The sequence below is a fragment of the Centropristis striata genome, chromosome 13 (assembly GCF_030273125.1).
Source record: "Centropristis striata isolate RG_2023a ecotype Rhode Island chromosome 13, C.striata_1.0, whole genome shotgun sequence".
NCBI classification, from domain to species: Eukaryota; Metazoa; Chordata; class Actinopteri; order Perciformes; family Serranidae; genus Centropristis; species Centropristis striata.
The window spans coordinates 13,717,540-13,743,286 of NC_081529.1; the positions used below are offsets into that span (position 1 = coordinate 13,717,540).

The 25,747-nt window shown below is 37.5% G+C and overlaps 2 protein-coding genes across 2 annotated transcripts; both read right to left on the reverse strand.

The window, feature by feature from the left end:
- Positions 1-1,888: 1,888 nt before the first annotated feature.
- rras (RAS related) lies at positions 1,889-13,926 on the reverse strand. The gene is made up of 6 exons (XM_059347757.1): positions 13,100-13,926; positions 8,221-8,308; positions 6,123-6,225; positions 5,306-5,414; positions 4,831-4,949; positions 1,889-4,549 (listed from the first exon to the last, which is right to left on the reverse strand). The coding sequence occupies exons 1-6, from the start codon at positions 13,184-13,186 to the stop codon at positions 4,462-4,464; spliced, it is 594 nt and encodes a 197-aa protein (XP_059203740.1). The 5' UTR covers positions 13,187-13,926; the 3' UTR covers positions 1,889-4,461.
- Positions 13,927-16,870: 2,944 nt separating this feature from the next.
- si:ch211-195b15.8 (probable dual specificity protein phosphatase DDB_G0281963) lies at positions 16,871-23,431 on the reverse strand. Its single transcript, XM_059347739.1, has 5 exons — positions 23,292-23,431; positions 22,957-23,051; positions 20,609-20,768; positions 20,370-20,493; positions 16,871-18,033 (listed from the first exon to the last, which is right to left on the reverse strand). Exons 2-5 carry the CDS (start codon positions 23,047-23,049, stop codon positions 17,235-17,237), a joined length of 1,176 nt encoding a protein of 391 aa, XP_059203722.1. The 5' UTR covers positions 23,050-23,051; positions 23,292-23,431; the 3' UTR covers positions 16,871-17,234.
- Positions 23,432-25,747: the final 2,316 nt, after the last annotated feature.

Genomic DNA, 25,747 nt, shown 5'->3' on the forward strand with positions numbered 1-25,747 from the left:
TGCACCCCACTCATCTCTGCCTCAGCTTAAGTCCTATTCTCCTTTCCCCTGCCAGACTCCGCCTGACTTGTATCACCAACTCAGTTGCCCCCCTCTTTCAGAGTCTCCGCCCACCTGCCACCAACTGCAAGTTACAACTAGATAATGCAATTTCTGAAGGAACTGAAGTGTGAACGCTGGATGCTGAATAGCTGACGCTACACTGCCCTGCTGGCGGGAATGTGGCAGACGAATTTGAAGTTGGAATAGTTTGAAAAGTTAAGATGTTAATATGAATGTAATGAAAAATTGAATACTAATAATTTTGTATCCAGAATGTGGATTTTTTTTAGTTCACTGAAGAGCTGATGCTACACTGCTATGGTGGCTTAAAGGGGTGAGATAAACCTGAGGTCATAGGAAAAGTGCTGAGTCATGGTTGAGTAGAATTGGTGAAAAAACACAATAGTAGTATGCAAAGACAGAGGTCCCAAAAACAGCTTAAGAGCAATATACCTGCCAGAAATGGAGAGAAACTGATGAAAATGTAGGAAGTTTTTTAAAATTATGAATGAGATACCATGGACAAAATAGTTATACAAAATGCATTTTTCAGGAGCAGAATAACAAAAAAACACTCATGTATAAGAGGTTATGTTCAACCTCTCTCTGTGCCTCCTGTGTCTGTATTCTGCTCTGTATTCTCAAAAGGGGGTCCCCTTTTGAATGTAACAAGTAACGGAAACCATCCACATTTAGTGGAGTCAAAAGTAAGTTTCTAAAAACATACTCAAGTAAAGAACATTGAAAAATGTACTTAAGCACAGAAATCATGAAGATGTACTTTGTTACTGTCTACCCCTGCCAACTTAAGTAATAAAGTAATTTAATTCCTTTGACTGCATATTAATCAATTTAATTAATTTCAAAATTTGTACCATTAAAATACTTGAAGGTTACCTATTCTTAGAGCCCTTTCTTGTTAAAGGGGACCTTGTCAAACTTTTTAACTTATTTTGGTTGATGTTGTGATCATATTAGGGGTGTAACAATACATCGATCTGGATCAATATATCAATTAATTGATCAACAATCCAATATCATTGATGCAAGGTGAAAATATCAATACATATTCATCTTTAGGATATGCCTTTATTTTGAAAAGGACACTTTTTACTTATTATTTTTATGAATGAGAATCAGTTGTTTTCATTTAAAGGTCTGGATGATCTGAAATTGTCAAATCATATTTTACTTTTTGAGAGTTGACATGAATGTATGTTTATTGTGTGACATTCATCACAGAGCCCTGGATGGAATTACATTCTAATTGTATTGTGGCAAACTTGGTGATATCAGCAAGTACCTTAAGAATCTAACAAATATCGTATCATGATTAAACATGTGAATTACACCCCTAGCTCATATGGTGCTTTTTTTTTATTAAATAAAAGTTTGATAATTACATGACTGCAAACTGATACTGTGTTTTTTTTTTTTACTTGAGCACTAACGTATTTATTAGTTGTTGAATTTTCATTAATAATTATTATTCTGATTTATTGTATGACTTATGTGATATCACATGTGGGAAAAGATAGTGCAAGGGTAGTGTCATGAGTTTTATACAGTATGTGAATAAGATCCTGATCATATCAAATGATACATGTTCACTAGAACTTGCACTAGTTCCATCTTTTGCTCCAAACAACCAGAGTACAGCAGTACAGTACATTCATTTCATATGACTAAACTAACATGAGTGGATTGAATGTAAAACATGTAATCATATTAATAAAGTAATATCTGACACAACAAAATCCAAATAATAGGAATTACGTCTCCCCTGAAGACCTAAATAACTACACAAAACTGTGTCCATTTGAAGTCACACAAATCACAACAGAAATAAATGTTCGGATAAATGTTTTAATAATGTATAAAAGAGATTTGACATTTATTTCAATACAAAACTGACAATGTGAATTGCATGTTGTAAGGTACATATACATATGAATTCTTATTAAAATGAAAAAGAAAAGTAAAAAACCAAACTGCCCAAAGCATTAAAAATCATATATATGAAAGTGAATATTTGGCTACACTGTGAAAGATTTATTTTCTTAACTTAATAAAGCCTTTTCTTGTCTTGCATAATCGTTAGTTAATCTTTCTTTGCAAATAAAAATCAGTGAGGAGGGTCCTTGAAGATGTGAGTTGGACACATGTCTGTGGTTGTTGATTGTCTCACGAACAATACAAGAACACACATCAGGGCGCAAGGAACACACAACAGGCTAAATCGCCTGAATGTGCTCTCCAAAAAACACTTGGCCATTTCTGTGTTTGGAAGCTGGGCAGGACTGCTGGCTGCTCATCCCTGTTGCTGCAATAGTGACCTCTACTGGTGGGTTGTGGCTACAGCACAGTCAGGGGGGGTCGGTCTCTCAAAGGTAGCACTTCTGAAGAGTTAAGACTAGTTCAAAGTCCAAATTTGACCAAATACAGGCAGGAAAAAGACTGGTTCACCATATATTGCACTATTTGCCCTATCTTGAGGACAAACACACCTAAAAAGTTTTGCAGCTCCCTTCACGCAAATAATTGCAATTATCCAAGTGGAAAAGTATAAATGCAACTGAGGAATTTGTGTCAGTCCAAAGCAGACATTCCTGCTGCTTTCACACCATTTGTTTACAATATGGGCTAGGACTGTGCACCCCCAGTTGCAACCAATGACAAATACTTTGTCTCGCCCCAGTTGTTAGTAACCCTGGTTGTGTGCTATTCACATTGAAATCAATCCGCGTCCAACCCACCTCTTGACCTGGGTCGATCAACATAGGTTAAACCTTTCAAACACACAGTCAACCCTGGTTCACCCGGCTTGATCTCTTGGTGTTAAAAGGGCATTAATCACTTGATTTCTGTGTAAAAAAAAAACATTATTATACATACACATTTTAAGACAGTGGTGATGTAGATATATAAAGCAAATTAATGGAGAAAAATTAGTACCAGAATGTAGTCCACCTATCAGTAAAATGATTAACACCCAGATTGTGTTTCAACCCAACAGTCGAAATGTTGAAATGTGCAAACACGGAAATAAATTCTGCTGTCATGATACTGTACTGTCCAATGCTGCACTGCAAGAGTGTAGTGCATGTAACCTTGGATTAGACTCTCCCTCATCCAGCAAGCAGAGGCAGGCATCGCCAAGGGACCAGGAGTTCCCATACTGAAATAGTCTGCATCTGGATAATGTGAAGTCCGATCAGGCAACTGAACTAGCATCTGGTGTTTATGAATGTTTTCAGAATTCTGTCTTGTTATGGCTATTTCAGAGAGGAGATGGGGAGGAAAGACAAAAACAGCAGATAGAGACATGACTATAGCCTGGAACTGCTGCTACATTTCCTCCCTTTCCTTTTGTAATTCTGCAGTGAGGCTCTGCTGCCCCCTTCAGGAAGGCATGGGAGATGGCAGTACATGGATGTTTGGCTCCTATTTGGGCTGCCACATTTCATTAACAATTTTAAGTCATACATTGAAATGTCCATTTTTGTACACTTAAGACTTGGAAATAATTACTTGTATAATTTCCCTAACACAGTCTAATACGTACAGCTATGTGGTTATGATGTCAAAACTGACATTAGTACCTGCAGGAAGTGCCGTCCTTTCTAACAGCAGTTTGGTCATTTTTATAACACAAGATTGTGTGATGATATTTATATTTGTGAACACTAACTATATACAGTAACATCATTATTACTCCATGTCAGCTGTGCACCGGCCACAGGACTGACTTCCTGTTTCTGCACCAAACTAACTCAGCTGCTAGTGACACCTCTCCCTTTTATATCCTTTCTTAAAAAAATCAAGCCTCAAGAAAAGCACATGGCTTTTGGCCAAAATGGTGGAAATACAACTTCCATGTCTGCCACATGATGCCATGGAGCCCAAAAAGACTGTCACAACCCTACAAAATGATTGGTTTTAAAACATTTGGAAAGTCTCTAAGAGTTTTACGATTAAATCATTTTGTCCCCATTGAAGTTACCAAACTATGAGTAGCCAGCTCAGCTGGTGGAAATGACTAGTGAGCTCTATGGGGATCATAGATTGCAGAAGAGCCATTGAAGATCTGCGTAATTGTATACACGAAAGTCAAACTTTTTTGGCTTCATGGACCACTGAGCAACTTTCATAGAAATGAACAGGCCCCTGCTGTATCCAGTTGTCTTTATACATCCATGATTAAAATAAAAGATGATACTAATTCAAACTAATTGACTAAAGTTACTTTTGGCAAAAGTGCAAATGAAACCATTTGGAAGAAAACGATGCACTTTCTCTCTCTCTATCTCTCTATCTCACACACACACAAACGCACACACACACACACACACACACACACACACTCCTTTTTGGACAAGCTGTAGAGGGTTGAGGCTTTGGTGTCCATAGTAACAGTGCTTAGAGAAGGACGCAGGGACAGCCACGACTCTTCTGTTTCCCTGTGTGATGAGCTGGAGGTGGAGGACACTCCATCTCCTGAAACCGTCTGTGGATGAAGAGGAACAGAAACAGAAACAGAGAAATTAATCATCAAACAGTTTTGCTTCTGGTCACATTTGGTGCAGTGTCCTCATTTGACTGTTGATCACCAAGACATTGATTAATGCAGGTTATTTCTACCGTTTACCTGATGATCATGTTGCTTTGATAACTTTCCATTGATGTAAAGTCCTGCCTGTGATCATTACAAACTTCTGTACACTTGAGAAGCCTTTGAACACATTATCTATTATTCCAAAAATGAAGTCATAAAAATAAGGACTGTACCTAATTATTTGCACCAGCTCCAAGAAGACTTCATCCACATTGTAGCGATTCTTGGCTGAAGCCTCCATGTAGTGGATCCTGTTCTCTCTAGCGAACGCCTGAGCATCCTCCCTGGAGATCTGCAGACGAAGCAAACAATATCTAAGCCCAGCCTCCAGTAAGATCCTCCACTCATCCTTTAGATCCTGTACAGTTGTGCTGTTGTTATACTCTCTATTCACTTCAGTAATGACGATCCACCTGTACATTACAGAACTGTGAGGAGATTAGCCCAGTTATGAGATAAAAGCTTTCACTCCAAATATAAAGGATAGTTGTCCAACAAATAGAGAACAGTGTCAGTGAGACCAATACAACTTTCTAAGCATGTAATAGAATGATGTGATCAATCACATTGAAAGCTGATCTAAGCTATGTCCAAATGGTAAGACACTCCATGGTTGTCCCCATAAAGATGCATGAGCGTGTTTCTTACCACTCTCTGCTGTTCCAGGTCAGCCTTATTTCCAACCAGCACCATGGGGAAGTCGTCACGGTCCTTTACTCTTAAGATCTGAGTGTGGAATTTCTGGACCTCGTGGTAGCTGTCATGAGACAGAGGGGAAAGAATTAGCAATCACAGTAAGATTATTTATGGATTCCTCTTTAAAGGCAGCAGTTTCAGTGACAGATAATGATCAGTTCCATTATCACTGGCTTCTTTCAGGTAATAGTGTCTGGGTATACGGTATTTACACATGCACAGTAATTACAAAAGTTACAACTGTAAACACTGTGAGAAGAGCTATCTCAACACTCCTACTTAAAATTCAAAAACATGTATTTTTAAGAAATTCAAAACCAAAGCATCATCATCATCACAAATACACTACATTAAAATCTCTTTGTTGAGTGACATTTATTTTTTATGGATACTCATTTGTCTTTTTTTTGTAATGAATTGAATGTCATCTGATTGAACCACCCCTCATTTAATGTTTTGTGAAATTTACGATATTGTCTCATATATGTTTTGTTGAGTGTGTATGAAATTCATCAAAATGCGTGGTTTGGTTTGCATGAAATGTGTACAATCCATGATATTGGGTCCACCCCCTGTATCAATCTAATTAATAGCTGGACAGTGAGCCCTCACATCAGTCTCACCACCAGCGACAGCTCACTGCTGTATCTCTTTAGCAGGTAGACAGACTGCCACTGTGAGTGACAGCATCACATGATGTGGTACTTATGCTAGAAGCACTCATCTCAAGGTTATAGCTCCTCACACACACACACACACTTTCCATTACCTGCTCCGGTCGTTGAGTGCAAACACCAATAAGAAGCCTTCTCCTGAGCGCATGTACTGCTCCCTCATCGCCCCAAACTCCTCCTGACCTGCTGTATCCAAGACTGAAATACACACAGACAGGGACAACGACACACACATTTACTGTCATACTGTATTCAAAGGCATTCCATTTACTGATGGGACTAACCTTTAGAGGTGGGGGAAATAATCAATACAGTCAAGTATCGCGATATTTTGCGTGCCGATATTGTATCGATTCATGGCCACCAAGTATCAATATTTAGTGTCATTTTATTTAGTGGCAGTATTTTCGCCTTTTTTATTCTGTCGTAGCGGGCTCACTTTTAGGAATATACTGGAGATACTGGCATCATATGAAACTAGAACATCTAAGGAATCTATAGGCAAGTTGTCTGAAAGTTGTCGAAATAACGCTGTAATGTTGCAATGGTTTTAGCTACATGCTAAAGACACTGGAACCTGGTATGTGACTCCGTCGCAACGTTATTTCACGGACACAGCCGAATCATAGCTTTATAGAGCAGTGAAGCTTGAAGGTAAGGAAACTTTGATAAAATGCTGCAGTTGCCCACACTGTCATCCTCCTTGCTTTGTGGATTTCCCAAATCAGCCTAGCCTGTTTCATAACTTTGTTCTAAGTGCTCACTTTCTAATAAGCACCTTATGGCCTTGTTGTGTTTGTATGCTCTGTATTTATTGTCATCTGGATACTGTTGTGTCTTGCTGCAGGAGATTAATAGGGAAGGGACTGGTCTGAAAATGTGCCCACTGTCATTTGTTATTTTGTCCATAACATTTTTCTATATGCTGTACCCACATTGTTTTGTTTTTTTTACTCCTCTTTTTTGTCATGTCTGAGCAGTTCTGTGTGTTTTGTGTTCTGAAAAATGCAATAAAAATATTTTTCAAAAAAAAAAAAATACTGCAGTTGTTGTCCATACATGTTTGATATCAGTTCAGTTCAGTTTGACTGAATACTTTGTTGGTCAGTGTGTGGGTTTGACTCTCATTGTGGAGAAATAAAAAGACTGAAGTGAGATGAACAGACTGAGAATTTTTTCTTATTTGACTAAACAATTCTTGATTGAATTTAATTTTGTGGACACATCGCAATATATTGTATCGCAATACTCACCAAAATGCTTAAAATCACAATAATATCATATCAGGACTCAAGTATTGGGTCTCACGGTTGGACTCACGTATCTAGGGGCCTCTGGTGATTCACACCTCTACTTACTTTTACCATACAAAGCTGAAGGTGCAGTTTTGGTAGAAACTAGGCTTAGGGATAGTTGTGTTTAGAGCTAGTGTAAGTTGATGGTTGGTAATGTTGATGATGAGGCATTCCAGAGGTTGCCTGCTGGCCAGTTGGCAATGTCAAAAAATCCATACAACAAAACTCCAAACAGTACTAGCTGAAGAGGAGGATGAATGAAGCAACTGACTGTCAACTATGTTATGTATTCCCAACAGTGTCAGAACAATCTGGGCTTGCCGGATGTTACATGAAACGTCTATGAATCAGTATGATGCATTGTCCCCAGTATGGGGTATGGGTATGGGTATCAACTTCAAGACTCACATTCAGAGTGAATTTTTGCTCTTTTGCTTTTGCTCCTGAAAAAAGCCTGGTCCCAATTAGCTAACTGTTGGTAAATGAATGGAAGGAACACAACAATTTCATGGCAGGTGTATTGCTCAGCATCCCACTGTTGATCAAAGTTGTTTGGATCTCAAGAAAGCTGCAATCAGCAATACCAGAAGCCAACTGAAACATAATGAGCAGCCAGACAAAGCCAGCAGACAAACAGCAGCTCTGCAGAGTTCATCTGTATACATCTGATGATTCACATATTACTGTGTGGTGAAACAGCAGTGTGACCCAACACACCAGCCTGGCTCTGAGCAGCAACACTGGCCAAGTACAAGTCCTAACAAGGGAATGAAACATCCAAAGAGCAAACACACTGCCTGTGTCATATCACATTACAGTGCAACACACCCTCTGCTTTCAAACAAAGCCTTTCAGACACTCTGACAAACATTGTGAAAGTATGAATTCAAATGCTTACTGTCCAGCCGGGTCTCCTTTCCATCCACAGTACAGATCTTGGTGTAGGAGTCTTCGATGGTGGGGTCGTAGTCCGACACAAAGTAGGACTGTGGGACACATACAGTGTTAATAACAAACTATTTATACTGTCAACAATAGACTATATCTCTTAAATACAGTGGCTTCTCTTATAATTCTCCCAGCACATATCTGGCTCCATCCTAAAAGTCTATTGACATATGGCCTTTTGTTACTGCTAATGGTTAAATATGACTACATGCATTCAGCAGTGCTACAAATTTTGTGTAACATTTGTTTCTTAAAATGTTCCTGTAACCAGAGAGGAGACAACTAAGTACTTTTACTTACTTACTTACTTACTAACTTACTAACTTACTTACTTACTTACTCACTTATTAATCGAGAAGTGGATGTGCAATTAAGAGTTATTTTGAGCAAATTGTACTTTTCTTGAGGCTTCCCATTTTATACTTTTACTTCATTACATCTCACAGCAAAATATTGTACTTTTACTCCGCTACATTTATCTGACAGCTGTAATTACGGGCGACTTTTCAGGTTCATAGGGCCGAATTCACTAAAGAAACACTAGCAGCTTATACGACCTAAAGAAACTGTCGAATTCTCAAAGCACCCGCAAAAAGGTGTAAAGGCAAATATTTAATGTGCATACATTTGGAGCTAAATGGCCCCCTTTCTATGCAGAATGAGACTCTTTGCAAAAACAATCTGATTCAAAAGGACCAGCACTACTTGCCACACGCAGTTACAGTACAATTATTTACGTCTTCAGGGAGTTTGTGCTATCTCAGCATATACATGAGGGATTTCAGTGACAAGATGCTCCTCTCAGCTAATTTTTGAGAATACGTGAGAGAAAACAAGAAAGAAAGAAATGAGAATAAGGTAAATGAATGAATTTCTCACATACGTCCACTGTATGAAAACAGACTGTTTGTGTGTGTGTGTGTGTGTGTGTGTGTGTGTGTGTAAGCATATTAATTAACATTAGATCCTGACATAACAGCAGGTCTTACTCTGGAGATTTAAATAATCAATCAAGTTAGGCTGTTGTGTGTAAATACACACAGCATCTCCCTTATCTCTGAAGACTCACTCATCGTTACTCCTGAGGGTAAATAAGCCGAGCGCCGTCTATAAAAGAACCGGACGAGCCCGACCTGAATCGACTTCAACTCAACAACTGACACGTTAGACTCTAGAGCCAGGGGGAAAAGTACAGTCAGTTGCAAAACTTTATTGCTTGGTTTGTGCTACAATATCATTAGTGCAATATCCTTTGTGAAATGAGTCTGATAGCGGTTGCAAATGATTCATGGTGCTATCAGCGACCGTAAACCAGCCTTTGAGAATTTCGCCCCACAGTGTGGTATTACAGTGTTGTATAGTTTTCAAAAAAAAGCTTGAGGTGCCCTCTGGACTACCATGGCCACTCAAGCTGTTCACCCATTTATGAAGTACACCTTGCGCAAAGATTTAAAAAACCCAATTTTTGAAAACATGGGCCACATATAGTGCCTCTGTCCCAGCCACTGAGCGCCAGGAAGGGCTGCCGAGAGAACCAGAATAACTTTGATTTGTCTTTTTGTAAGCAAAATCACTGTGTAGGGCTGATCGCTGTGGTCAGCCAAAAAGTGGCCAGTAGCAACATAAAGTAGATGAGATTAATAACCAATTACCAAAACGTAATTAAATATTTAAAAAGTCTTTTAACTGACCAATCATGGTTAGCTGGATAGCTAGGCAACTTGAGCAAGTGCAATGTTGATGTAATTATGTAAAAATAGCACAGAGGGATTTATTAATTTATAAAAGACAGAACAATAGGATAATCATATAGTGTATTTGTTACAACCCTGTTAGAAAAATTGGAACTCTCTCTTAAACATAAATGAAACAAAATGGGATCAGTTGCTAATCATTTTTTGGCATATATATTTAAATGAAAGCTTTACAAAGCTGTATATTCTAAGATGTAATGGTCAAACTGATCAACTTTACAGTTAATTGTAAACACCCACTCATTCTGAATTTAATGCTTGCAATATGTTACGAAAACATGGGGACAGTTCCTAACTGTTAAATCACTTTTTCTTTTAGCACTCAGTCAGCGTTCAGGAACTGACTTTGAAGTAAAAATTCTTTCCCATTCTTGCTTGATAGACGATTTAGTGTCTCCATTGTTGTATAATGCACCACACACTTTAGTTGGGAGACAGGTCTGGACTGCAGACAGGCACTTTTTTCCTTTGAAGCCATGCTGCTGTAACACATGCAGAATGTGGCTTGGCATTGTGGATGGCAGCATTAATGGACCCTTCACAGATGTGTTACCCATGATGCCATGGGCACTAACACACCCCATACCATCACAGATGCTGGCTATTGAACTTTGCACTGGTGACAATGGTGATGGTCGCCTAGACTACACGACAGCACACCTTGCCACTTTGCATCAGTCAATCTCAGAGAAGATGCCCAGAGAAGTCTTGCAGAGATGCATCTGGATACTCTGAATCATTTAATGATGTTGTGATGGTGAAATCCCTAAATTCCTTGTAATTGTGCGTTGTGAAACATGGTTTTAAACTCTAGGATTATTTGCCAGGAGTTAGATTGGCCCATTCTTGCTTGTACCAACAACTGAGCCTTTTGAGGATTCCCCTTCCATACCCAATCACATGTGGAATGATACAATCCAGTGTTTTTTTGTGTTTTCCAACTTTTCCAGGCTTTTGTTGACCCTGTACCAACTTTTTTAAATGTGTTGCTGGCATCAAATTCAGAATATCCATATACTGTATTTACCAAATCCATTAAGTTGATTATGTGAAACATAAATATTTTATCTCTGTTCACATTTAATGCACTGCATAAATATATGCCAAAAAAGAATGAGCAAATGATCACATTCTGATACTTTTGTATTTATGAAACGCTGGTTGCCACTTATTCAAACTTTGGAGCTGATCCCAGCTGACATTGGGCGAGAGGCAGGGTCGCCAGAATATCGCAGAGCTGACACACAGAGACAGACAACTGCTCACGATCTCATTCAATCCTAAGGTCAATTTAGAGTCACCAATTAAACCTAAGTTCATAATATCATGTCATGTTTAATTTATCAAGTAACCATCCTGTTTCATTTGTAGGCTCGTTTGCTATTTTTGTGCTACAACTAAGATAGATATTCTTAACATATCCCACTTTTTGATCATCAATATGACCAGAATGACACCAATTACTATACTGTATTCCAGATGATGAACTTAGGCAGTGACCAGGAAGTCACTTTATACTGGGCCGCTGAAGGTCACAGTTGTACATGAGCACACATAGCAATAGGTTTTTTGTTTTTTTTAAATGGCCAAATTTTGCTGAATCATAAAAGCCGTGAGTAGAAATTAAATAAGAGCCATTTGGGAGCCAAAAGAGTCAAGAAATCTGCTCATTAAAAAAGCCAGAATTCCCATTACTACTTTATATCTCTGGTGCTTTGACTTGTATTGCTTACAGCTGGAAATAAGACCAGTGTCTTGTTCTTTCATGTTTGTGGAGTTTACGCAATGTGAACAGCTATTCACAGTCAGACATGAAGGAAAACTGGATGATATCTTTTAACAGTCAAGTATCAGTCTATGACAACTTGGGCGCTTTGACCTACTGTAAGCAAGCTGATTGTCATGTTTCGGATGGAAATGTAAACCCAGCAGCTCGGACTGCATCATTTAAACATCTAACACATTAATGTGCTGAGATTAAAGGTATGCCTATAGGCCTATGTGATTACTTTATATAAAAGGTTTATAAGTTGTATACCGTGTTATAAAAAGGTATTCAGATCTCTTACTTAAGTAAAATAACTAATACTATACTGTGAAATTACTCCACTAAGTAAAATTAGGTAAACGTAATGCATTCAAACCTTACTGTAGTAAAAGTACAAAAGTATCAGCATCAAAATGTACTTAAAGTAAAAGTACTCATTATGCAGAATAGACCCACTCAGATTGTTATAAATAATTCAAATATACTATTTTGTATTGATGCATTTTTGTGAGCAGCATTTTACTGTTGTACAGGTAGGGTTCATTTTAACTACTTCATGCTGTTATGTGCTTTAATTAATAAAAATGCATAATCATTTTGTATTGATCACATGTTTTTCATGTTAAATGTTGACCAGAAAAGTAACTAAAGCTGGCAGCTGAATGTAGTGGAGTAAAAAGTAGAATATTTGCCTCAAAATGTAGTGGAGTAGAAGTATAAAGTTACAGAAAATGGAAATACTCAAGTAAAGTACAAGTACCTCAAAAATGTGCTAAAGTACAGTACTTGAGTAAAGTACTTGGTTACATTCCATCACTGGTTGCATCCAACTGCTTTATAAAACCCTCACTGATCAGTAAAAAGTAATAATCAGTAATGGGTAGTTTGGTTATGAAAAGCCTCCTCACACAGGGTTTGATCACTTACCCTCTGGGAAAGAAAGAGCTATAGAGAATATGGCATAATTTATTAATAATAACTTATTCACGTTTCCTATAACTTGATTGTTCTTGTTGTCACAAAATTAACATTCTTACAATAAGATTTATTAACTTTGGAACATAAGAAAAGGGAGAAACCTGTGAGTAATGGCTTAACTATTAATGACTCACCAGCCAGAGAGATTTCATGGCAACTTTTTTGCTCATTAATAGCCAGTAGCTGATCTACTGTTACAACTTGTAAACCATTTATAACCGTGTATACCTTTTCTCAACAATATAATGTGTAATGCCAGGTGATATATGTAGCCTCTCTAACCTGTTGTGTGTAATAAAGTAGGTCCAGATGTTGTGCAGAGTGAATACCTGGATGAACTGGATGGTCAGGGCGCTCTTCCCCACCCCTCCTCCTCCCACCACCACCAGTTTAAATCTTTCCTCTTCTCCGCTCATACTGGTTTTGAACTGGAATTTGTCCTGATAAAAATCCTCTCAGGGCCCGAGTCCCGCAGTCCACCAGCTGCAGCTAGAGCCACGACAGAATCCAAAAGTAAAGTTCGCCGAGTAGATCCGCCTGTTAACGCGTTAAGACACCAGCATGGACGACTTTTATCGATGGAGCTTCAAACTGAAACTTCTTCACTTGAGGCTCATTTTCTGCAGCGAGGTTTTCAAACACACAACAACAGGACCTGGCGACCAAGGTCCCGCGGGAGTCCCTCTGTCCATCCGCCAAAGTAACAAATAAAAAGCTCCAACAGCACCGTGTTTTTGCTTTAGGCTACTTTTTTTCGGGTTGAAGAGGGCTGTGACGCTCGCCTGCTCCTTTTCTTCTCTCTGCTCTTTTCTCCTAGGCCTCCAGGCAGATTCTGAGGGCGGAACTGCTTCCTCTTTTTTCTCTTTCCTCAACAGGCTGAAGCATATCACACATTCATTTTCACACACAAGTCGATGTCTCGCTGTGTCACAAAAGACATGACAGAGCACTACATCCACGGACTTCAGCTTTTCTTCTTATTTAAAACTGAAAGAAAAAAAAACTGGCCAGAAGAACAAATTCCACTTTCATGTGTCAGCTTCCTTATTTGGTCATCTGCAGGATCCGTGACATCATTTCAACCTAGTGGCCCGCGCAGGATGTAGCCGAAAAGCTGCACGAGGTCCGATACAATTTCACCGTCATTATAATTATCTATAATAATAGTTTATACATTGTCTTAGAGGCTCTTGTTTTAGCTGCAACAAGAACGTATTCATGGTTAAACTTAAAATGGGTTAACTGTTTCATGTTATCTATGATCTTCAATCCCCCTGGAGCACCACGCCATTTTTATTTGAATACACATGTGAATGCTTTGGAAATCTAAGCTGTAAGGCAACACCTCACCTTTCTATCTGGACACATGCCAGGAAGTTGCTACCCTACACTTGCCTACAATGAATAGTCATAAAGGACTATAACTATTAGATTACAGAACGCAAATTTAATAAAAATTTGGATTTTTATCAATGTCAATACTCCTTTGTGTGTGTGTGTGTGTGTGTGTGTGTGTGTGTGTCAGTGATGGAAGAAGTATTCAGATACTAAAAAAGTAAGTAAAAGTACTAATACCACACTTTGAAATTAGTAAAAGTAAGTAAAAGTACAAAAGCATCAGCATCAAAATGTACTTAAAGTATCAAAAGTAAAAGTATTCCCTATGCAGAATGGACCCACTCAGATTGTTTTATATATTCCATATATATTATTAGATTATTCATATTGATGCATTTATTAATGATGTCAAGGTAGGGTTCATTTAACTACTTAATACAATGATATGTGGTTTAATTTATAAATAATTTTAAATTGATGGGCTATATTTCTTCATGTTAAAGCTGTCAGCTAAATGTAGTGGAGTAAAAAGTACAATATTTGTTACATTCCACCACTGGTGTGTGTGTGTGTGTGTGTGTGTGTGTGTGTGTTAAGAAGAACATTAATATAACACACTGTTGTCTTCATAGAACGTATTACAAAATTTTCCCATCAACATTTTCCTTTCATTTTATATGCAATTTGTCCGTGACCTCGTGGCCACATTAAGCTGTTGTTGGGTCACTGTCAGCAGGGGCAGAGCCAGACGTTGTAAATATTCGGGGATTAGCCCAAACCTCTGGAGATTTTCTCCTATTAGCTATATGATCTATATTCCAAGCCATTTGTATATAAAATGCCCAAAATATATACATTGTTTGGGCAAAACATGATGGTTGCAAGAAAGAAAATGTTCCTGTAAAGCTTATATCCCATATTTTATCTGAATCTTATCCAACTGTCATAATTTTGAAACCAGAACACAGGAAATGTTGAGTATTTGTCACAAATGATCCATTCAAGGACCATCATAAAGTTGAAAAATCTGATGATAAAGGGTAAAGTCTATGATAAAGGGTGAATTTTCAGCAATTTTTACAAGAAAACATACTTTTCAAACACACTGGCGTGTTCGTTATCCCTCCTGTTATGTTGCGAATAAAAATTGAACCATTTCAAAGTTTAAAAATCTTTTTTTTTTAAAGATATTTAAAAGTATTTTTTCATAAAAATAAAAAATGTAAAATAATTTTTTCTTAAAGTCAATGTCATGTAAAACCAGTGTATTTTATATGTAGGTTTTCTTATGTACATAAAAAAGCTTTAACATGCATTTTGTCATGAAAAAACTGTGCATTATTCATATTGAACCATGATCTATGAGAGGTAAAGAACACCATTGCAGTAAATATTGATTTAAATGGTGAGTAATGGAGTTATTAATGAATTATAAACAATGTTTATCGGGATTTAATAGTTTCTGACACTTTCGGAAAATCAAACATGTCAAATTGATCCATGAACTTTATTGCTGATACTGAGAAACGAACATTACAGGAGGGTTAATCAAGATTCTGGGCTTTTGAGAAAACATTCGGGTCTAAAGCCTCAGAAGCCTGTTACCTTCTGCATATCCACCTAAGAAACTAAGTCCTCCATTGAACCATGCTAAAAAGAAAAACTGGCCCATGGTTTAACATAACTGCTGGCCCCTGGTGTACAGCATCCCTCTAGAGGAATATTATGTTTGCTATGTGGTCAGCAGTTTATATTAAACACAAATTGATTGAGAATGAAGGTTTTAAGGTAATATGGATGAGGCAATGAAGAAGGATCCATCCTATGTGTTTAAGTGGTGCATATCCCCCAAATAAAACCACTCACAGTAACCCTGGCCTGTTGGGGCAGTTGGAGTTCTGCAGCTGCTCGTTGGCCTTGACTATTGTCTGAAATACTGAATGACACAAATTGTACTGATGAGATGGAACATTTTGCTTTTAGACCAATTATAGAGCCCTTTGAAGGTCATGTAGAATGTGTGAATTAGGCACAATGTGTTTCCATTTAAAAAAAACAGGCAACTACATAGGATGGGCTTGTTAGCCAATACCTTGTGTTGGAAATACAGAGACGGGAACATTCGTACATAAAACTGATAAAACCATTCTGGGGAAAAGTTATAGACCACACGGGGAAGGGGTTGAGTATGACAATACCTAAATGTCCAAGGTTGTGTCGGTTAGGGGACCACACAAAGTTTCATTCTTAGGCCATGGAAAAGTGGGTCCCCAAAAATATTTAGGCAATGGCTGGACCTTATGTCAGAGATACTGTCTCATGAGCACATGTTAGCCAGAGTTAATTATGAAAATGAGAACTTTAAAAAGTCATGGGACCATTTTTTTGCCTATTGTAATGTGAATGTATCGTGAGGAGGCAAATATGCTGCTGTGGTGCCTGAAATATTCTACTCTGGTCTTGTGTCTCCTTGTTTTGTTTTTTCTTTTTTAGAATTTATTTTGGTTGGAAACTCACTTGTGATCAATCTGGGGACATATTACTGTACTGTATAATACCAATGATGTCTCTATTGTTCTCTATTGTTGTTGTTGTTTTTTTTTTTACATGAAAACTAAATAAAAAGTTGAATTACAAAAAAAAAGATTAAACAGGCATACCAATCCTATTTCAATGTTGTTTTCTTAACTCACAGTAGCTATTGAGACCTAAAATCCAGATAAAAATGTTGAGCAGCACTGCTCTTAGCCTCACTGAGAAAAAAAGCAATGAGACTTGATTGGAATGTCATTTTTAATCATCAGTAAATACATCTCAAGCCATTGTCCAAAAAGTATTTTTAAGTCTTTTAAAATAACTGATTCTTACAAATATCAAGATAAGCTGACCAGTGTCAATATCTCATAAACAAGATGCAATTGTGTGGAGGTTTATTGTCATTGTATAGTTTTTATATTAAGCTCTGCAATAAATAAATAAATACATAAATAAATAGAAGACAAAAGTTCTTTCAGACCTCCTGCATATGTGTGTACCACACATAATCTGGGGTTTGGTTCAATTTGACAAACATGCACAGACACAAACAGACACAACCCTCAACATCCTGCAACACCCTCAGCACCCTCAGCACCTGTACGGCAGTGCAGGCTGTCCCATTCTTACTGGGTGGGCAAACACCCCTCCCAACAGCACCCTCTCCCCCCAGTCCAGCAGCTTGTTGAGAGTGAAGCTGAACGGAGACATCAGGCTCTGCTCCTTCACCTCTGCTGTGCTGCACTTCCCGCTGGAGGGACTCTGCTCTCTGCGAGTGTCCTCTGTCTGCTTATAGGATCCAGGGTTTGTCTTTGTGGCGTCAGGCTTTTCTCCTGTTCCCCGAGTGTGGACCGTTTTGGATGCAGCTGTACCCTTTGCCTGCTGGCTGCTTCTTGCCTCGGAGGGGGAGCTGTTTCCCAGAGGGGTCAAAACAAGGGTGAGGCTTTTGCGTTTCTCTAATAGAGAAGCAGAGCCTGCTGGGAGTTGTAGTTGGGTCGGCTTTTCTGCTGGTTTGACAGGCTCACAGGGGCTCGGAGCTGAGACCTCACATGGCGTCTGGATTAGATTAAGAGTCAAATGAAGAGTCTGAAGTTTTTTTGTACCGTCTGAACGTGTGTGTCTCTGCTGTGTTTTATCTGTGTGGTAGACATTCTCTCTGTGTGCCTGTTTGACCTCTCCGGTGACGCTGTCGGCCTGATAATTCATGTTGTGACTGATGTGAGAGTGTTTAATACTGTCATTGTCATTGATGGATGGCAGACGATTGTCCAGCTGCTGGACGGGGAGGTCTCCTCCAGAGGCCTTCGTGCTCAGAGTGGCCTGGAAATGCTGCAGCTGACCCAGGAAGTTGAAGTTTGGGGATATGGAGGGGCGGCGCTCTTTCACAAACCTTTAAGGAGACAAACAGGATGTGGGTTAGAGCTACTACTCTTTAACAGCTCACACTGATCAACAGTGCAGCTAGACATTATTAGAACAGACAATGACAAAATACAACACGAGTTTAGTTGTGGTAACTTTCCTGTGTTGGTGTGCCAAAACGTTCTTGCTGCTCTTGGATGTGTTTGCATTTGTAAATTATTACTACAGCGCCCTCAAAATGTGTCTGTTGGCAGTGGTGGAAGAAGTATTCAGATCCTTTACTTAAGTAAAAGTATTAATACCATACTGAAATGACCCCACTACAAGTAAAAGTCCTGCATTCAAAACTTACTGAATTAAAAGTACAAAAGTATCAGCATCAAAATGTACTTAAAGTATCAAAAGTAAAAGTACTTGTTATGCAGAATGGCCCCACTCAGACTGTTTTATATATTCAAAACATATTACTGGATTAATATTATGTTGCATTTATGTAAGCAGCATTTGATTTGATCAAGATAGGGCTCCATTTTAACTACTTTATATACTGTTATGAGGTTCAATTTAAAAAACAAAAACAAGTCAAATCACTTTAAATGCATTTTTATGTTAAATCTCTGCCTGCTTTAGTTACCCTGGAGTAACTTAAGCTGTCAGCTAAATGTAGTGGAGTAAAAAGTACAATATTTGCCTCAAAATGTAGTGAAGTAGAAGTATAAAGTTACATAAGTACCTCAAAATTGTACTTAAGAACAGTACTTGAGTAAATGTACTTAGTGACGTTACATCACTGCCTGTTGAGAATAATTTGTACGGTAAGACTTAAAGAGAGCGCTTCTGGAGGTGGAGGAAGCTCACCTGCTGATATGTCTCATAAGCACACTGACAGTGTTTGTGTAATTACTCTCACTGCCAGAGGGGGAGACTAAAGTTCTGCACTGCAGTTTTGAGTAGAAGATAAACTGATCTTCAAAATGCATGCTGTTAAATTTGAGACATTATTTTCAACATTTTAAGCAAGATTGTACAATTTTAGAATCTGGAAGTTTGGCCAAATACATTTGAGCTTTCAGATCAACTTTACCAAGGCCTCAGAGCTTATTTAGCTGCTAATATTGATATTGACTGTCATGCACTATTACAACTTCTAACTGTGTCTAACTATGCCTTTGCTGCTACTTCTTACATTTACACTGTGAACTCATATTCTCTTATTGTTTATTTTTAAATGTCTTTATCTACTATGCACTTTATTTATTGTCTACTTTAGTGTTAGGATATGTTTGTCTCTTTGTTGTGCTTGTGCACTATTACTTCACTGTTTACTTTAAGTGTTAGGAATGTTTTGTATTGTCTTCACCGTGGGGATAGTTAGAAACGTAATTTTGATTCCTTGTATGTCTGGTAAATGTAAAGAATTGACAATAAAGCTGACTTTGACTTTGTTAGGGTTATGGCATGTTCACAATCATGGTAAGGAAAGACAGGTGATGCAAATTTCAGCACGTTATTAATAGTCTGACTCTTGAATCATTGTGCCATTAATCAGCAGCCATTGGTTCCTTTAGGTATGTGTCTAGCACTAAAACAATTCGTTGATACATTTTCAGAATTACCTTTTTAAGTCTACAAAGCGGGACAAGCATTGCATTATTTGTTCTGTCTTTTTTTTCAAGAAGAATGGCAACTTTAGCAACCGTGATTGCTTTATTAAGCGTTTGTTTGGGCATTGATAGACTTATATGTTTTGATCTTTTTAACTACAAATGGAGTGGTGGAATGTAACTGAGTACATTTACTCAAGTACTTGACTTAAGTACAATTTTGAGGTACTTGTACTTTATGTAACTTTATACTTCTACTTCACTACATTTTGAGGCAAGTATTGTACTTTTTACACCACCACATTTAACTAACAGCTTTAGTTACTTTTCAGGTCAGATTTAACATAAAAAGCATGATACATTTAAAGTAAAGGGACATTTTTTTAAATTAAACCTCATAACAGTATATTGAGTAGTTAAAATGAACACTGCTTACATAAAAACATAAAAACTGATAATATAATAATATATTGGAATATATAAAACAATCTGAATGGGTCCATTCTGCATAACGAGTACTTTTACTTTTGATACTTTAAGTACATTTTGATTGAATGCAATTTCACATGATGGTATTAGTATTTTCACTTAAGTAAGGAATCGGAATACTTTCCCACCATTGTATAAATGCTACAAACATGCACTAATGGATGTATTAAACTGCAACTATGGAGAGAAAACTACCAGCAACTTGAAAATCCACAAATGTTTTAAATGTGTTTCCAGGTAAGATGAATGTGCTCCGATGGCTGTGCAGTACCTGTAGGCGCGGTCCAGGTCCATCCCCAAGCTGTGCATGATGTAGGCTACAGCCAGAGCCGGGGAGCGGGAGATCCCTGCTGCACAGTGAACCAACACGGACGCACCAGAGGACATGGCTGCATCTGAGCGCACAGCACAGCAACACGATCAATATTTTGACATTTATACAAGTTCTGTGCAGGTAAACTGGACTGTGTTAAACTGTGTCTTTGTGGTGATGCTGAGTGAGATTCTGACCGATGAATTGCAGAGCCTGTGGGATCCAGGGCAGCAAGTCGTCCCACAGGGAGTCATCAATGGGGATGCGAAGATATCTGGAGCGAGGCAGAAAGGAGGGCTGGGGGCTGCATCGGCTCACGCTCAGCACGTAGGAGATACCCAGAGAGGCCAGCTGGTCCTACACACACACACACACACACACACACACACACACACACACACACACAAGGATGGCAACAGAATTAAATACTCATACTTTCCAAGCAACGTAAACAAGGCTTTATCTATGTCAGTGACGTAACTGTTAGCTGTCTCGCCTTTTGTCTCATAAAATGAGGTCATCGCATTCAGTCTACTGACATGGTCATATTTCATTCAGTAAGCTCAGATGATATTAGTAGTTAGTTTTCTGTTACTTATGATTTTTCAGAGGCAAATATTTTACTACTATTTTACCACTAGATCAGTTGTGGAATGTAACTAAGTACATTTACTCAAGTACTGGACTTAAGTACAATTTTACACTTAAGAGGTTCTTGTACTTTACTTGAGTATTTTCATTTTATGTAACTTTATACTTCTACTCCACTACAATTTGAGGCAAATATTGTACTTTTCACTCCATTACATTCAGCTGACAGCTTTAGTTACTTTTCAGGTCGAGATTTCACATAAAAAACAAGATTTAAAAAAAAAAATAAACCTCATAACACTATATTTAGTAATTAAAATTAACCCCTCCTTGAGAAAAGTAAAACACTTCTTACATACATGCATCAAAAATAATAATCCAACTATATATGTATTTGGAATATATAAAACAATATGAGTGAGGCCCTTCTGCAGAATGAATACTTTTACTTTTGATAATTTACATTTTGATGCTGATACTTTTGTACTTTTACTGCAGTAAATTTTGAATCCAGGACTTTTACTTGTAGTGGAGTAATTTTACAGTGTGGTATTATTAGTATTTTTACTTAAGTAAGGGATCTGAATACTTTTTCCACCACTGACTAGATTCCATTGAGATGTCTAATTTGCAGATTTTTAGGACAATAATGAACTAGTAGCAGCTTCGCCTGCCAAATACTGTTGGTTGTTTGTTTTTTTACAGTATATTATTGTATTTTTGTAAATTTACAACAAAATACTGATCACAGTTTTGCCAGCAAATTACTGAATATTTACAGTACACTGTAAAACTTTCCAGGGTACATTTACAGTAAATTCCTATAAACAATGACATTCTTTTAAAGTTCTGTAATCACTTTTCTCCCAGATTACATTGCAATATACAGCAGCACACTGTATAACCTCAATACAGTAGAATGCTGTTCAGATTTCACTGTAAATTATATTTATATTGCTTTTAGCAATGAAAAGTGCTTTACAAATAAAATCTATTACTATTATCATTATTATTTTTTATTAATTTACATCTGAGGGTTACAGTGTGGACTAGAGCATTGTTTTTTGTTGCCTAAGAAAATAGAAAAAATGTCTATTTTTCATTATTATTATTATTATTATTATTTTTATTTATTTTTTCTTTTTCTTATTTTTCAACACTCAATATTGTTGAAATGTTTGGTTGGTAGTATTGCCATTTTTTTTTTTTTTTTTGTTTTTTTGTTTGTTATGCTACACTACCATTTTATCTTCTTTGTTGCTGTTGCTATTATTGCCCAATTGATGCTTGCCACACCTGCTTGTTTGTTTGTTTTAAACTAAATGGAAAACACAATAAAAAATTGATCACAAAAAAGAAAAGAGAAAAATGTGTCTACTGTTAATATTACTGTTGAATAAGACAGAAGTGACAAGGAATGTTCATAACAGACTGGTTATTAATTGTAAAAACAACAAAAAAAACATTAAATTAAATTAATATATATATTAAATAAGATCTATGTTTGATTTAGGAGATTTGCCATTATAATGTAGACGTAATTTTTTTTTTGAAATGGCATGGCAAAGTTTGGGAACCGCTGGACTAGAGGACGTTGGTGGATTATTGTCGATTTATTAATTAGTTGATTGAATCTACAGATCAGTAAAACTGAGTTTCTGCACAAATAGTGCAAGAGATGAGAAGACAAGTGCTGATAAGTTTCCTTGAAATAAGTAATTTAGCATGACAAAAACATTTCATAAACAACAATAGTAATTGACTGAGAGGATTAGCCCTACAGATGTTACATACAGAACGTGAATGTAAATTTTACAAATATAATCAACTCATATATAGCTTAATAATAACACTGCTACATAATTTGACTCCTGAAAGCCTACATAAAGGACATATTGCATGTATATTTTTTATTATTTCTGGACTCTTCAGCCACCAGTAGTCTCCGTCTTACCTCCGTCACGTCTCTCTCCGCTCCGAGGTAGAGCTGCGGGAGGATAACAGACAGTGGAGGCCGCTCAGCCTCGCTCTCTCGGGACCAGACCATATCTGCAGCACAACAAGCACCACATGTAAGACTCGCATTTTTGCGCAAATTTGATTTTCACTCGCAACTTTGATGACATAAGAAGCTGTCTGCAAAATGCGCAAAATGTTGCTCTGTCCTATAGCACGCACTGGTAAACATCACCCCCCTGCAACTTTTGCACATGGATTCCAGCTGAGCGAATGATGAAAATATGCTATTTAGGGAGTAATTATTCTCGAGCAACATAGTTGTTTACTCACCGTAAGTGTCCCCGTGTAAAAATCGCAGGATGGGTCTTCTTCCTGTTGCAGAATCCCTGAGCAGGTTTTGCAGACCCACTTTCTGATAGAAACTGTCCTCTGCAGCAGCTCCGTCCTCACTCTGCGCTCACAAACTCGCTTCTAAAACTATGAGCTCATCCTCTTTCCAACAATAGAGCTTGACTGCATGATGTCATCTTCAGCCAATCAGCGCCTTGACCACACATCCTCACGCGCAGACGTAGCTTGCTGTATCAGCGCGCCCCCTCAGAGGCAGAGAGGGAGTAGCAGCCAGGCTGTCAGTCAGCCTCCAGCGGAATGTAGGCTCCTCACAGCCACCCAACAATAAAGTGTATATATTTTTTCAAGACAGCTGGGGTTTCCAGCACATGCACTCGCCCTCAAAACGATTGAATAAAGGGGTAACGCTCTAGATTACAGCGCGCAAGGTTACATCGATGACGGAGTAATCTATTGTAGGCCTACTAATCGTGTAGCATTGAATTCATCTACATCAGGGATGGGCAACGTAAATGCTGGAGGGGGCCACAATTTTTCATCGACACTACCACAGGGCCACATATAGGACCGTGCACTTAACCAGATATGATGAAACTGCATTTTTAAATATGTTAGAGTGCTGTAACTTAACATATTTCATGCTCAAATGCATGTATTACAGTATAAATATGAATACAAAAGGTTTGAAGCAAATAAAAAATAACCACTTACTGTGATTTCCTTTTTTTATCAGTGCAAGAACAGCAGACCAACATTAATTGCAAGAAGTAATTTTGTGCATTTTTACACTGCACTTTTAAGATTTCATGCTCAAATGTATGTAGTTGCACTGTGGGCCACTTCCAGGCCTCCAGTTGTCCATCCCTGATCTACAGTCATGGAAAAAATTATTAAACCACCCTTGTTTCTTCAATTTCTTGTTCATTTTGATGCCTGGTACAACTAAAGGTTCATTTGTCTGGACTATACTATAGTCCAGACAAATGAACTATAATGATAACAACAAAAATAGCTTGATTAAATTAAAAGAGTTTAATTTAAGAGCTGATATCTTACCATTTCTCATGTTTTTTCATGATTTTGGTTATTATCAATTATCAGCTATATTTGTTGTTATCATTATATTGTCCAAACAAATGTACCTTTAGTTGTACCAGGCATTAAAATGAACAAGAAATTGAAGAAAACAATGGTCTAATATTTTTTTCCATGACTGTATATTGGGACAGTTTGTAATTTGGTCTTCTGATCGTGTTCTTGTCATCAATAAAAAAAAACCCAACATATAATACATTTCTGAAATCCTCAACGTGTCTATTTATGTCATTCAGTTATACATAAATTATGTGCATTGAGCGAAATTTTGTTGCATTGACTCAAAGGGATTGCACTCTGGAATGTCAGATAAGTAAAGTAGTAGTTAAATGAGCCCTATCTTTACAAATTTAAAACGCTGCTCACATAAATGCATCAGTCCAAGAAGCCTAATCTAATAATATATTTAGAATATGTACTGGAATCTGGTGGGTCCATTCTGCATAACGAGTACTTTTACTTTTGATACTTAAGGTGCATTTTGATACTTTTGTACTTTTACTTCAGTAAGTTTTGAATGCAGGACTTTTACTTGGAGTGGAGTAATTTCACAGTGTGGTATTAGTACTTTTACTTAAGTAAGGGATCTGAATATGTCTTCCACCACTGTTTGTGACACATATTCCATTGAAAACTGTACAAAGACAGTATATTTATTTATTGTCGATTTATCAATTAGTTGATTGAATCTACAGATCAGTAAGAGTTTCTGCACAAATAGTGCAAGAGATGAGAAGACAAGTGCTGATAAGTTTCCTTGAAATAAGTAATTTAGCATGACAAAAACATTTCATAAACAACAATAGTAATAGACTGAGAGGATTAGCCCTACAGATGTTACATACAGAATGTGAATGTAAATTTTACAAATATAATCAACTCATATATAGCTTAATAATAACACTGCTACATAATTTGACTTCTGAAAGCCTACATAAAGGACATATTGCATGAATATTTTTATTATTTCTGGACTCTTCAGCCACCAGTAGTCTCCGTCTTAAGGGATCTGAATACGTCTTCCACCGCTGTTTGTACAGTTTTCAATGGAATATGTGTCACAAAGACAGTATATTTAATCTCAGGTGGGTTTGAATAGGTTAATGTTGCAACTGATAAACCTTTGTGTTTGTAGATATTTCTCTCTGAATTCCATACCTTCTGTATTTATTCACACAGCACCCAAACTTTATTGGAATCAGGGTTTCATCGGCGTTATAGATCTGCATCTGCACTCTATTCTGTGCACTCTTTGACAGCCATTAGATTTGCACTGAACAGCATCATACAGACTGATTTCAAGACATTCACAACATTTACTAACATCAACATTATCTCAA